Source organism: Gorilla gorilla, chromosome 3 (genome assembly GCF_029281585.2).
Source record: "Gorilla gorilla gorilla isolate KB3781 chromosome 3, NHGRI_mGorGor1-v2.1_pri, whole genome shotgun sequence".
NCBI lineage: Eukaryota > Metazoa > Chordata > Mammalia > Primates > Hominidae > Gorilla > Gorilla gorilla.
The window spans coordinates 91109473-91124406 of NC_073227.2; the positions used below are offsets into that span (position 1 = coordinate 91109473).

General features: G+C 44.7%; 1 protein-coding gene across 2 annotated transcripts in view; it reads left to right on the forward strand.

The window, feature by feature from the left end:
• The first annotated feature begins 984 nt into the window (after positions 1 to 984).
• MOB1B (MOB kinase activator 1B) overlaps positions 985 to 14934 on the forward strand; it is an 85765-nt gene continuing 71815 nt past the window's right edge. Inside the window, exon 1 of one of the 2 annotated variants that reach the window (XM_004038790.5) lies at positions 985 to 1224. In XM_004038790.5, coding sequence (XP_004038838.1) covers positions 1211 to 1224 — 14 coding nt within the window. In that variant the 5' untranslated portion in view covers positions 985 to 1210. The remainder of the gene's footprint in view (positions 1225 to 14934) is intronic. The other variant, XM_055384486.2, reaches the window with a different exon arrangement.

Genomic DNA, 14934 nt, shown 5'->3' on the forward strand with positions numbered 1-14934 from the left:
TAGAGACGGGGTTTGGCCATGGTCTTGAACTTTGGCTGGTCTTGAACTCCTGACCTCAGGCGATCCACCCACCTCGGCCTCCCAGAGTGCTGGGATTACAGGCATGAGCCACTGCGCCCGGCCTAAAACGTTTTTTTTTTTTTTTTTTTTTTTTTACCACTTTACCGACGTGCCAAATAATAGCGCACAAATGCAGTATAATACATTTCATATCTGCACTTACTTCAAAGTGTATTCTGCCCTTTGGGACAAGCCAAAGGTGAGCTAATATCTGCACATGATTTGTTTTGCTCAGATTCTCTTTGAAAACTTGTAGATTTGATGGGTGTTGTGAGTAAAGAAGACGGACATCTCTTCGGTACCCGTATTTCCCTCCTAAATTGGTAATGCTGTGGTGACATATTCAAGGTATGTGAAGGATTCTTAAACAGAATATAAAGGCTTGCCCTGGGCCCCATAACCCTGTGAGAATAAAAGTCCCTTTGTAAGTGGGTCTGAATAGCTTCTAGCTTCTAGGATGTTCTGTGCATTAGAATGCTTACAAGCTTTGGCCCCCTAAGTGGTTACACCGATGACCACCCTATCATGCTGGGTTCCGTGGTGAACTGAGAGATGCCATCACCTTTCACCGCCCTTGGCCGGACACTCACTGTAGGCCTAACTCCGGTGGTAATCCCATCCCTCACTGCGGGACCTTGACATCCCCGAGCTGAAGCCCACTTCCTTCCTGACCTCTGGAGCCCAGCTGAGCGGCTCCGAGAGCTCTGCCATGACTCCTAACCGGGTGGACAGGGGGGCAGGGCAGCCCCGGCGCACACGCTGGGCATGGTCCCTAGCAGCAGAGGAGACCAGAAGGTGAGAGACCCCATGCAGCAGCCGGAGGGGCGGGGTGGGCTTGCACCGCTATCGCGAGAGCTCGTGAGGTGGGGGCGGCGGGGAGCTGGGGAGGGGCTCGCGGAGAGCCTGCCCCGCCTCCCTTTCCTTCCCCTCCTCTGGAGTGATTCAAGACAAGCGCTACCCACTTCCGCCGCCTCCGCCTGCCATTGGAACTAGCTGAGCCGAACTAGTTGCGGCCACCGAGCCGCCGGCTCTCGGCACCTCCTCCTCCGCCTCCCTGTCTCCTGTTCCATTCGCCTTTCCTCTTCTTTGCTGGCCCACGCCGCTCCGAGGCCTCGCGACCGCCCAGCCTGCAGCCTGCCCCGCGGCCAACATGAGCTTCTTGTTGTGAGTAGCCAGGCCCCGCACGCGCCGGCTTTGTTCGGGTGGACCTGGGCCCCCGCCCGCCGCCAGTCGCCCGTCGCCCGCCCTCGTCCCGACCCTCCTGGCCCAGCGCTCCCGGGGCCCGGCGTCACCACCAAGCGGGGCCCCGGGACTGCGCGGAGCGCTCGGACTACCTAACCGCTGCCTCCCCATAGGGCTTCGAGTGCTCGTGGGCTCCTGCAGCCCTGAGGAGGTTCTTTCCCCCCGGCACACCCCGGGGCCAGCGCCTGGATTCCTTCATCACCCCCGTCTCTGCCTTCGCTTGCATTCCCGGGCTTGTTTGCGCGCTTCTCGTGGGTATCTCCCACTCTCCTGCACAATCCGTATCCAAGCGGTGCTCGGTTGAATGGCTCCGTCGCGGCTGCCCATTGCTCTTTTCTGGGTCCTAAGCACAGAAGATAAGACTGTCGTACTTTCCCCTGTCATCCCAGGACCCTTTTAACTTCCTCTCTCGTCTTAGGGCTGGGAAGTTGGGATGACAAGTTCTGTAGATGTAACACTGAAACAAGGCTACTTGCGGGTCGGGATCCCTTGGACACAGACTGGGGTCCCCGAGAAAGGGGTCTGGAGCCGCCCCCTTGCTTCCTAGAGGCGCCCTTCCTCCCAGAGGACTTCCCTGAAGAGGACGAGTTTTATCTTTTTAGACAACCAGCAAATAGGTTTTGGATAGTGTGCCCTGCCTAGGTTGATTAGGTCCACTGGGGAGTTGTTTTGAAAATCATTTGTAAATGCCAACTTTGGCGTCATGTTTAGTGCTGGTCATTATTTCACTTACTTATCGTTTGTTCCAGACGAGTGGGGGGGAACGTGGAGAGGGAAGGGCAGAAGGATGGGATGGCCAGATGTGGATATGGAGGCAGTAGATAAGCCTCAGGTCCTCTGAAAACAGGGGTTACACCCTGAGGAATAACTCCTTTGAAGGCTTCGTTGTGATGCATGCACTCATTCCATGTTTAGTCTGTGTTTAGAAAACTAATAAAAAACTTAGAAGTTGAAACTCACCCATATACTGTTTAACTGTTGTGGAGAAATTAGCATTTAAAGAATATTTTCTTAAAGTTTCTCTTCTTTCCTTGCCTAATAATTTTTAGTCATTACATTGACGTCTGAATACTGAGAATTTAATTCACTGTTATTTTCACATGCTCACATCTAGAATTTTTTTTTTTTAGGGTGTTTAAGCAAAACTGAACAAGGCTGACCTAGGGGCAGACTTGCTATTTCCAATATGCATAGGGGACCTGGCTTGTGTCAACTTGGCTAAAACCTTTAAACTGAAAGGGATTTCTTAGGCTCCTCCTAGAAGTTGATTCTGAGTTTGTCAGATTGGCATAGGGCTAGATGACAGGACTGGGTGATTTTATAAAAAAGTCCTTGTTTCTTATTTTAGTTCTTCTTCTTCTTTTTTTTTTTTTTTTTTTGAGACGGAGTCTCCGCTCTGTCACCAGGCTGGAGTGTGTAGTGGCGTGATCTCGACTCACTGCAACCTCTGCCTCCCGGGTTCAAGCGATTCTCCTGCCTCAGCCTCCTGAGTAGCTGGGACTACAGGCCCGCGCCACCATGCCTGGCTAATTTTTGTATTTTTAATAGAGATGGGGGTTTCACCATGTTGGCCAGGCTGGTCTCGAACTCCTGATTTCAAGTGATCTGCCTGCCTTGATCTCCCAAAGTGCTGGGATTACAGACGTGAGCCCACCGCACCTGGGCAGTTTCTTGTTTTAGTTCTAATCACCATATTCAAGTATCTCAGCTTGAAGCTTCTCATCTTGGGCTTAATTTTACATTGCTAATGTTTGATTGTTTTCAAGAATTTAGAAGCTGTATTCAAAATAGCACTGTAGATGATATCCACGACTACTGCTGATGGGCTTGTGTCTAGTAAGCTAAATTGGTTAAAGCAAGGCCGGTCGCGGTGGCTCACGCCTGTAATCCCAGCACTTTGGGAGGCCAAGACAGGCAGATCACCAGGTCAGGAGTTCGAGATCAGCCTGGCCAATATGGTGAAACCCCGTCTCTACTAAAAATACAAAAATTAGCTGGGCGAGGTGGCACGCACCTGTAGTCCCAGCTACTTGGGAGGCTGAGACGGGAGTATCACTTGAACCCGGGAGGTAGAGGTTGAAGTGAGATGAGATCGCACCACTGCACTCCAGCCTGGGTGACAGTGTGAGACTCTGCCTCAAAAAAAAAAAAAAAAAAAAAAAGGTTAAAGCAGGGAAGAGCCATATTTGGCTGAAACTAGGGGATGGAGAAGTTTCTGATGCTATTTTTTGAATACAAATACAGTAGTGTCCTATTTTTACATGGCTCAGTATTTAATAGATTCAGAATTGTGGTGGATTAGTTCATTTCTCCTGAAGGTTAGTAACTACAAAAGAAATCTTGCTGTAACTAATGTATATAGAACTTTAGAGCATTTGCACTATTTGGGGCACAATTTTTCAGTTAGGTTATATCTATCTAGCAGTTGATATATTCTCAACATATTTAGCCCATGTGCTTGACAATCAGAAAAGTTAATTCAACACTTTCAGTTTTGGTCTTTGTCTACTGTCAATTAAAAATCCAAAGTGAACACCACATGGAAATGATTATTATTGGAAGTGAAAGAACAAAGCTTTGGTTATTTCTTCTATTTGTTATTTGGTATAACTGTTTGAATACTGTTTCTTTTTTTTTTTTTTGGAGACAGGATCTCACTCTGTCGACCAGGATGGAGTGCAGTGGCATGACCACAGCTAACTGTAGCTTTGACTTCCCAGGCTCAGGTGATCCTTTCATCCCAAACCCCCTCCCCGCTACAAGTAGCTGGTACTACAGGTATGCTCTACTATGCCTAGCTAATTTTTTTTTTTTTTTTCGGTAGAGTCAGGGTTTTGCCATGTTGCCCAGGCTGGTCTCCTGGGCTCAAACAATCCACTCATCTTTGCCTTCCAAGATGCTGAGGTTACAGGTGTGAGCCGTTACACCTGGCTATCTGAATACTATTTCTGTACCAACAGATGAGCAGAGAAGGAAAGCGTTACAGCTTAGGAGTTAAATACAAATATTTTCCTCCCGTTCCTGGAAGCTTACTGGGAAGCCTACGATCAGTGGATGGAGCAGAGGAAATAAGGGCAATGCAAGATGGGGCTGCAAAGGTGGTGACTCATGACTCTTGAGGGCTCTAAGATAAAAGGAAAGAATTACTACTGATTTTTAAAAGATGCACTGTGGGCCGGGCACAGTGGCTCCTGCTTGTAATTCCAACACTTTGGGAGGCTGGGGTGAGCGGATCACTTGACCCTAGAGTTCCACACCAACCTGGACAACATGGCGAAACTCTCTTTCTACCCCCAAAAATACAAAAATTAGCCAGGTGTGGTGGTGTGAGCCTGTAGTCCCAGCTACTCTGGGGGCTGAGGTGGAAGGGTCATCTGAGCCTGAGGGAATTGAAGACGTCAAGGCTGTGGTGAGACGTAATCACGCCACTGCACTCCAGCCTGGCTGATAGAGAGTGAGACTCTGTCTTAAAAAAAAAAAAAGGCCGGTCGCGGGGCGTAATGGCTCAGGCCTGTAATCCCAGCACTTTGGGAGGCCGAGGTGGGTGGATCACTTGAGGTCAGGAATTTGAGACCAGCCTGATCAAGAAATGAAACCCCATGTCTACTAAAAATAAAAAAATTAGCTGGGCGTGGTGGCGGATGCCTATAATCCCAGTTACATGGGAGACTGAGTAGGAGAATCACTTGAATCCGGGAGACAGAGGTTGCAGTGGGCCAAGATTGTGCCACTGCACTCCAGCCTGGACGACAGAGTGAGACCGTCTCAAAAAAAGAAAAAAAATCACTGTGCCTGGCACTGATGTAGATGTTGGGCACCATTTGTGACAAGAGAGAAAAAAATCCCTGCATCGGTGGGGCTTATGTTCTGGTAAGTGTCCGTAAATACTGAACATCAATAAATCATGTAGTATGGCGGAAGGTTGTAAGTGCCATGGAACAAAGGAGAGCAGGGTATAGAGATTTTTGGATAGGGAGTTGAGACAGATTAGGATAATCCCCAGAGTGGGTTCCCAGATCATCTGCAGGAATGATACCTTTGTGTAGCTTTTGTATAAATGCTCAGGATAAATTTGCACTGCATATATGGGTTTGGCTGGGACAGAGCTTTGGTTGTGCCGCAAGTTGGCCTCTGTGTATCTTCAGATTAAGCTAAACTCTCATGATAGATACGGAAACTTCACAGGGACCTCATTTAATTTTGTGGACTCAAATCTTTTAAACACATCCTTAGCACCTGCTGTGTGCCAGGCGTAGAGGAAGATAAGAGATTCCAGAGATGGTGGATGGTATATCGTCATCTATGATAGATGCAATACAATCATGGGGGCCCAAAGTATGTGTAGCAATTTGTTCTACTTAGGCTTTAGGAAAGTTTCATGAAAGAAGTGGGTGATAATTAATGGAAGGTGAACAAGAGCTCTCTAAGAAGACAAGGGGAAATGGGAGAGTACAGTCAGAGGAAACATCTTTGAGTCAAGAAATTGCCTGTGAATTGTTCACTTCCACGTTTGTGCAAGAGGCCGTAGAATTTTGGAGCTAGCAGGGGTCTATTAGTAACATGGCCTACTTACTTCTTTTTGCTAAAGGGGCAAAATCACCAACTTCAGGTTGGTGGCCAATTATTGGCCTGGGGACAGTTGGAACTCAGGTCTCCTGACGTGGGGGTTTTTCTTTCCTGACATTTTGTGCATATAAAAGGCAGGGAAATTGAGGATAAAAGTGAGTTCTAAGTAATCATTCAAAAAGTATATTTCATGTTCTCTAAGTTTCTAGCATTTTTAAGTTATGGGTCTCTTTTGACTAATGGAATTCTGAAAAAAAAAAAAAAATTTGACTTGGAAAAGACCAAAGTGTAATTTCCTAATGTAAGGCTACTTATTTGGAATGGAGTTAAAACAAGTACATTTAATTTAACTTTTTCTTGTTAAGAGACAGGGTCAGCGAGGACGGTGGCTCACGCCTATAACCCCAGCACTTTGGGAGACTGAGGGGGTGGAACCTTGAGCCCAGGAGTTTGAGAATAGCCTGGGTAACATGGCAGAACCCCCATCTCTACCAAAAAGCATTAGCCAGGTGTGGTGGCGCTCAGCTGCTTAGGAGGCTGAAGTGGGTGGATTGCTTGAACCCAGGAGGCAGAAATTGCAGTGAGCCAAGATTGCACCACTGCACTCCAGCCTGGGTGACAGAGTGAGACTCTGTCTTAAAAAATAATTTAAAAAGAGACTGGGTGTTCCTGTGTTGCCCGGGCTGGCCTCAAACTTCTAGGCTCAAGCAATCCTCCCACCTCAACCTCCAGAGTAGCTGGGATTATAGGTGCATGCTACCACGCCTGGCTACAGTTAACTTATAAATGAAAGTCTGTAGGAAAGGTGGTTTGGGAATGTGAATGACTAAACCAAGGCTATTTCTTCGTTCTTTCTTTTTTTTTTTTTTTGAGATGGAGTCTCGCTTTTTCGCCCAGGCTGGAGTCCAGTGGCGTGATCTCGGCTCACTGCAACCTCCACCTCCCGGGTTCACGCCATTCTCCTGCCTCAGCCTCTCGAGTAGCTGGGACTACAGGCACCCACCACCACGCCCGGCTACTTTTTTTTTGTATTTTTAGTAGAGACAGGGTTTCACCGTGTTAGTCAGGATGGTTTCAATCTCCTGACCTCGTGATCCGCCCGCGTCGGCCTCCCAAAGTGCTGGGATTACAGGCATGAGCCACTGTGCCTGGCCCTCTTTTTTTTTTTTTTTTTTATGTCAACAATGAAAGCTGAGCTAGGTCTATTTCTGTATAGGAAGAAACAGATGGATTGGGAAAAGAAGGAAGAAAGGAAGGAAATACTTACTGAGCACTGTGCTACATACCTTCCATTTGTCATTCTTAAGATTAGCAATTTAGGCCGGGCATGGTGGCTCATGCCTGTAATCCCAGTAGTTTGGGAGGCTGAGGCGGGTGGATCACGAGGTCAGGAGTTTGAGACCAGCCTGGCCAACATGGTGAAACCCTGTCTTTACTAAAAATACAAAAAAATTAGCCAGACATGGTGGCGCGTGCCTGTAGTCCCAGCTACTCGGGAGGCTGAGGCAGTGGAATTGCTTGAACCCGTGAGGTGGAGGTTGCAGTGAGCCGAGATCATGCCGCTGCACTCCAGCTTGGGCAACACAGTGAGACTTCATCTTAAAAAAAAAAAGATTAGCAATTTAGCAGCACTTTGGGAGGCTGAGGTGGGTGGATCATGAGGTCAGGAGTTCAAGACCAGCCTGGGCAACATGGTGAAACCCCGTCTCTACTAAAAATACAAAAAATAGCTGGGCGTAGTGGCGGGCGCCTGTAATCCCAGCTACTCGGGAGGCTGAGGCAAGAAAATCGTTTGAACCTGAGAGGCGGAGGTTGCAGTGAGCCAAGATTGTGCCATTGCACTCTAGTCTGGGCGACAGAGTGAGACTCCATCTCAAAAGAAAAATTAGCAATTTAGGAAAAGAGACTCATGATAGTGCAATGTTTTTATGTGTCTGTCTCTGTTTCTCTCTAGACTCTTGATGGTGCTATGTTTATATGTGTCTGTCTCTGTTTCTCTCTAGACTCATGATAGTGCTATGTTTATATGTGTCTGTCTCTGTCTCCCTCTCTCTCTCTGTCCCTCACTTCCCCCCAAGCCCCCAAAGCCAGCATTTTGTTTTCAGGCAAATGATTTAACTGATTTCAATGCTTCAGCAGCCTCACCTTTAAAAAAAGTTAATAATTTATAAGAATAATCAAATAGGCCGGGTGTGGTAGCTCATCCTGTAATCCCAGCACGTTGGGAGGCTGAGGCAGAAGGATGGCTTGAGCCAATTTGAGTTATAGTGAGCTATGCTTGTGCCAATACACTCTAGCCTGGGCAACTGAGCAAGACCCTGCCTCTAAAAAAACATAAAAAAAAATAACAATAATAGTTCAATGAGTGTTTACTATGTGCCAGGGACAAAGTGTTTTAAATAGTTCAGTAATTAGCAGGAATCCTATTTTATACATAAGGAAACTAGCACAGAGGGGTTACATAATTTTATCAAAATCATGTGGCCAGTAAATAGTGTAGCTGGAATTTGAGTCCTGGAAGTCTAGGTCCAGAGATCCTGTCTTATACTTCTTTTTTTTTTTTTGAGACGGAGTCTCGCTCTGCCACCCAGGCTGGAGTGCAGTGGCTCAATGTTGGTTCACTGCAACCTCCACCTCATGGGTTCAAGCAATTCTCCCTGCCTCAGCCTCCTGAGTAGCTGGGATTACAGGTGCCCTTCACCATTACAGGTGCCCTCCACCATGCCTGGCTAATTTTTATATATTTAGTAGAGATGGGATTTTCACCATGTTGGCCAGGCTGGTCTCAAACTCCTGACCTCAGGTGCTCCGCCCACCTCGGCCTCCCAAAGTGCTGGGATTACAGGTATGAGCCACGACGCCCAGCCTTTTTTTTTTTTTTTTTGGGAGACAAAGTCTCACTCTGTCACGCAGACTGCAGTGTAGTGGCGCTATCTTGGCTCACTGCAAACTCTGCCTCCGAGGTTCAAGTGACTGTCCTGCCTCAGCCTGCTGAGTAGCTGGGACTACAGGCGTGTGCCACCATGCCCAGCTAATTTTTGTATTTTTAGTAGAGATGGGGTTTTGCCGTGTTGGCCAGGCTGGTCTCGAACTCCTGGCCTCAAGCAATCTGCCTGCCTCGGCCTCCCAAAGCGCTGGGATTAGAGGTGCTAGCCATTGCGCCCAGCTGATCCTGCCTTATACTATCATCTATAATTAACAAAATTATATCTATATATAGATATATATACACACATACACATGCGTGTATATACATATATACACATATATATGTATATATGTGTGTATATATATGTCTATATATATTTTTTTTTCTTAAAGGTGATATTCAAGTGGGCCTTGTTATTAAGGGAAGTCTTATGTTACCAGGCATTATTGTCTCATGCTGCTGGGACTCTTTTCTAAGATTCACCAAGAATACACTAGTAGAAGACGAAATAGTAACTTTTAAATTCGTATAATATTTAAATATTTTTAACCTTTATCTATAGTGTAAAAATAATATACATGTTGGAGAAATCACAAAATAATGTTAGGAAAAGGAAGAAAATAAAAATCACTCATAATCACACCTTCAGAGACAACTGTTGTTTGTATTTAGGGATAAAGTTCTGAATCTTTTTTTTTTTTTTTTTTTTGAGACAGAGCCTTGCTCTGTCACCCAGGTTGGAGTGCAGTGGCATGATCTCAGCTCACTGCAACCTCCGCCTCCTGGATTCAGCGATTATCCTGCCTCAGCCACCAGAATAGCTGGGACTACAGGTGCCCGCCACCACGCCTGGCTCATTTTTGTACTTTTAGTATGGATGGGGTTTCACCATATTGGCCAGGCTGTTCTGGAACTCCTGAGCTTGTGATCCGCCCACCTTGGCCTCCCAAAGTGCTGGGATTACAGGCATGAGCCACCGCGCCCTGCTAACTTCTTCTGAATCTTTTTTATTGCATTTTTGTTTGTATGTATTTAAAAATATACAAATGGATTTCCACTGTGCATAGACCAGGTTTTTTACTTGTAAATTTTTTTTTGCCAGAGAATAGATTTCTGCAACATCATTTTGAATGGCTGATGACCAAGTATTATCTTACAGTTTTTTATCTGACAACAAAAAAGGATATCAGATATTATATCCTTATAATATATTCTCCACTGTAAGGTTATTTTATTTTTTTCTTTTTGTTATTAAATATATAGAATTTAATATAACATTAAAAAGGATAACATCTTACATATATGTCATATATTATATCCTTATATATAATGTATGTTATCCTTTTTAATATGTTGTATTTTTGAGGGAATGTGGGGAGTGGAAGTAAATATGGTCATCTTTTCAGAAAGAACTGTAGTTTTGGGAGTTGCAGTACTGACTGGCTTTAGTTTACTTTTATCATGTTTGGAGATAGCTTTTTTTTCCTTCACATACTAGAGTGCAAAATAATTGCCATTTGGTTACTTTTACCATTATTGATTTCTTTCTCTAAGTGTAGTTGCAGTTTTTGTACTTTCGGAGTTTCTGATATATGAAAGCACATGTCTAATACATGTAGCACTTCCCTAAACTGTGTATTTGATTAAGAGATATTGAGGCAAAATAGCTATATGTTACTTGAAAAATATGAAACAGTTCTACCTGTTAGGAATGTCAAACTGAGTCCTGTAGAGAACTTTAACTCTCCTTTTCTTCCTACGTTTCCATTTTTGTTTTATGTTAACCAACTTAAGGCCATCTTTTTTTTTTTTTTTTGAGACAGGGTCTCATTCTGTCTCCCAGGCTGGAGTGCAAAGGCACTATCTTGACTCACTGCAACCTCCACCTCCTGGGTTCAAGTGATTCTCCAGCCTCAACCTCCCGAGTAGCTGGGACTGTATACAGGCGCCTACCACCATGCTGAGCTAAGTTTTGTATTTTTAGTAGAGACAGGGTTTCACCACGTAGTCCAGGCTGATCTTGAACTCCTGGTCTCAAGTGATCTACCTACCTCAGCCTCCCAAAGTGCTGGGATTACAGGCGTGAGCCACCGTGCCCAGCCTTAGGTCCATCTTTTACAACACATTTAATTAAGTAAAAGTGTAGCTGTGAAGTAACATTCTTTTACAGAAGTGATTTTTAAATTTAAATTTTTTTTTTTTTTTGAGATGGAGTCTCACTCTGTCTCCCAGGCTGGAGTGCAGTGGTGCGATCTCGGCTCACTGCATTCTCTGCCTCCTGGGTTCAAGTAATTCACCTGCTTCAGCCTCCCAAGTAGCTGGGATTACAGGTGCCCGCCACCACACCCGGCTAATTTTTATATTTTTAGTAGAGATGGGGTTTCACCATGTTGACCAGGCTGGTCTCAGCTTTGTCTTCAGGTGATCCACTGGCCTCAGCCTCCTAAAGTGCTGAGATTACAGGTGTGAGCCACCACGCCCGGCCTTAAATTTAATTTTGAAACATTTTTCAACTTCCAGGAAAGTTGCAAAGAACAGTGCAAAGAACTTCCACATATTCCTTATCCAGAAACCCCATTGAGTTTCATCTGTTGCTTTAACAATGTCATCTTCGGCAAAAGGATCCAGTCATGAATCATGTATTGCATCCACTTATATGTCTGTAGTGTTTTTCTTTTTTCTTTTCTTCTCACAGAGTCTTGCTCTGTTGCCGAGGCTGGAGTGCAGTGGCCCGATCTCGACTCACTGCAGCCTCGACTTCCTGGGCTCAAGGGATTCTCCCATCTCAGCCTCCTGAGTAGCTGGGACTACAAGCATGTTCCACCACACCCGGCTAATCATTTTTTTGTGGAGATAGGGTTTCACCATATTGCCCAGGCAGATCTTGAACTTCTGGGCAATTTGCCCGGCCTTGGCCTCCCAAAGTGCTGGGATTACAGGTGTGAGCCACCGGGCCCAGCCTGTGTTTTTCAAACTGAAATAGTTTGTCAGTCTTTCCTTGACTTTTATGACCTTTACATTTTTGAGGATTACAGGCCATTTTGTAGAACATTCCTCGCTTTGGGTTTCTCTGATGTTTCCTTGTGCATTTGAGTTAACGCATTTGAGGCAGGAATATCACAGAAGCCATGTATGTTTTTCTTTTCTTATGTACGTTTGTATGGGTATGTATGTATGTATGTATGTATGTATGTATGTATGTATCTATCTATCTATCTATCTATCTATCTATCTATCTATCTATCTATCTATCTATGTATTTTTTGGGATAGTCTCACTCTGTTGCCCAGGCTGGAATGCTGTGGTGTGACTGTGGCTCACTGTAGCCTCTACCTCCCAGGCTCAAGCAATCCTCCAACCTCAGCCTCCCAAGTAGCAGGGACCACAGGCATGTGTCGCCACACCCTGCTAATTTTTAAATTTTTTGTAGAGACAGCCCACGTTGCCAGGGCTGGTCTGAAAATCCTGGGCTCGAGCAATCCTCCTGCCTTGGCCTCCCGAAGTGCTGGGATTATAGGTGTGCGCCACCGTGCCCGGGTGATGTGCATTTTTCTTACTGCATCTTATCAGATGCATATAGTGTCTATTTGTCCATTATTGGTGGTGTTAACTTTGATCCTTTGATTAATGTGTTTGCCAGGATTCTCCACTGTAAGGTTATTATTATTTTTTGTTATTAATATTTTATAGGGAGATATTTTGGTAGTATGTAGCTCTCCCATTCCTTGTTCCGTTTTCACCCACTAGTTTTAGTGTTCATTGATATTTCTTGTCTAAATTGTTACTATGATGATTGCCAAAGTGCTAATTCTGTCATTGCTTCTAAATTTATTAGTTGGCAATTTTACTGTAAGGAGGAATTTACTCTTTTTTTTTTTTAATACCAATGTGTGCTGTGATCTGCATGTTTGTATCCCTGTAAAATTCCTATGTTGAAAGTGATCACCAAGGTGATGGTATTAGAAGATAGAGCCTTTGGGTGGTGATGAGATCTTGAGGGTAGAGCCCTCAATAATGGTATTAGTGCCCTGATAAAGACGCCTGAGGGAACATGTTAGCCTCTTTGCCCTTCTACCATGTGAGGACACATAGGAGGCGCCATTTATGAGGGCTTCACCAGACATCAAATCTGCTGGTGACTTGATCTTGAACTATACAGCCTCTTTAACTGTGAGCAATAAATTTCTGTTGTTTATAAATTATGCAGTCTGAGGTACTTTGTTATAACAGCCTAAAGTGACTAAGGCAGTGTGGATATAAGGATTCCCATGTTCTTCAGTGAGTTGGCTTCTCTGTCTCTTTGACTTGTTCCCATCCTCATTTGAGCACTTCCTTACTTCCTGGCACAACAAAATATTTTTTTATCTTACACTTTTTCTGCCCCAGTCTAGGAGATAGACATTTATCTGAGGACGTTGGTTCTGCTCATTGGAGAACAGTATTTAGAAACCAAAATCTAGGTGTAGGTATGCTGATTACAGATGTGTTGCTGCTCCCAGGCACTCTCATTGGACAGTACTAAAAAATACATTCATTTATATCCATTTATATATTTTTAGCTATATCTATCTGTGTATATTAAATGAGTTCACATCACTACCTTCAGTTGCAAGTCAGTGGCACAGGGTTCATTCTAGCCTTCTCCTTTCCTATGTTTTTCTTTGTTGTCGGTAAGAAACCTGACTTTTGTCATTCTCAGGTAGTTGTTTGCTCTGTCCCTGTACTACAGCTGTTCTCTTGACCCTGTCTGGCCACCCTCTCTGGCCTGGGCCCAAGCTGTTGTACAGTCGCCGTTACTGCCCCACCTTCTCTCCTTGGGGCTGTGTGGGCCCCTCCTGTAGCATATAAAGGATGAAAGCAGTCTGAGATTCAGCTGTGTATGGTACATGTGTGACAGTAATGTGTTTTTTTCCTATGAATCCTATGTTTAGGATCAATACTTCAGAAATGTTGGGAGGATTAGAGATACTGAATGTAGAAGACTTAGCTCAATCAATTGGACTTATGTGCGACAGTGATACTTCGGTTATTATCATTATCTTAACAATGATGATTGCTAGCAGCTGTTATTTTTTATAAACCACTTATGATTATTTAAATTGTAGCCAATTTCTATCGGTTTGTTATGGTATGTGTTAGTGCTATTTTGATATTCTGTGGTTAGAACTTGAAAGCAGGAGTTGAAGGTAAACAAACATTATTTGGGTAATAGTGTCACCGGTGGTGGGTGTCCAGGTTCTTGACATCTTGAACAAAGAATTGGACAAAATGCACAGACAAAACAAGGAAGGAATGATGGGATTTATTGAAAATGAAAGTACACTCCACAGTGTGGGAGCAGGCCCGAGCATAGGGGCTCAAGAGCCCCGTTACAGAATTTTGAGGAGTTTAAATACCTTATAGAGGATTCCATTAGTTACTTCGAGTATGCCCTATGTAAGGGAGGTTAAATACTTTCTAGAGGATTCCATTAGTTACTTCAGGTATGCCCTATATAAATGGAGAGAATGAAGTAAAGTTATAGTCATTTACTTGGCCTATGCCCCATGGAGAGGATATTTCCTGTCATAGCTGAAGTGTGAATCGGCCTTATGTTCCGTGCCTTCAGGCCCTATTTTCCTACCTCATCTGCCCCCAAGAGATGTTATCCCGTGAAATCTTTATGGGAGGCAGAGGGGGACCGTTGGTCTTTTTTTTTTTTTTCTGTAGCTTGTTTCATGCTGGCTTGAGGCATAGTCCCTACCTATTGGGGATCGTGGAACTGTCTCCCTGCTCTGTCTAGTGGAGGCAGGGTAGCTCCTTGATGGCCAGGGGTGGTGTCTTCACCTGGAACTGGCTGGAACCTTTGTTGCCTGATCATCTTCAGTTTGATGGTCTCTAGGCGAGAGGAAATGAATTTGATTAAAATATTTAATGGGGGCTTCAGAGGGTGGGTACCTATGCTGTCAGGAATGTTTGTTACAGAGTTTGCAGGAGATAAAACAAAACCTGGTCTATTCTAGGATCTACGTGTTTCCTTAAAGCCTTAGCACGAACGACTCCATTTTAGTTTGGTTTGGTCTGTTGGGGCCTAGTGCATGAGATTAGTCCAAAACAATGGCCTCTCAGAATTTTGTTTAAAAAATTCCCCCTTTTTG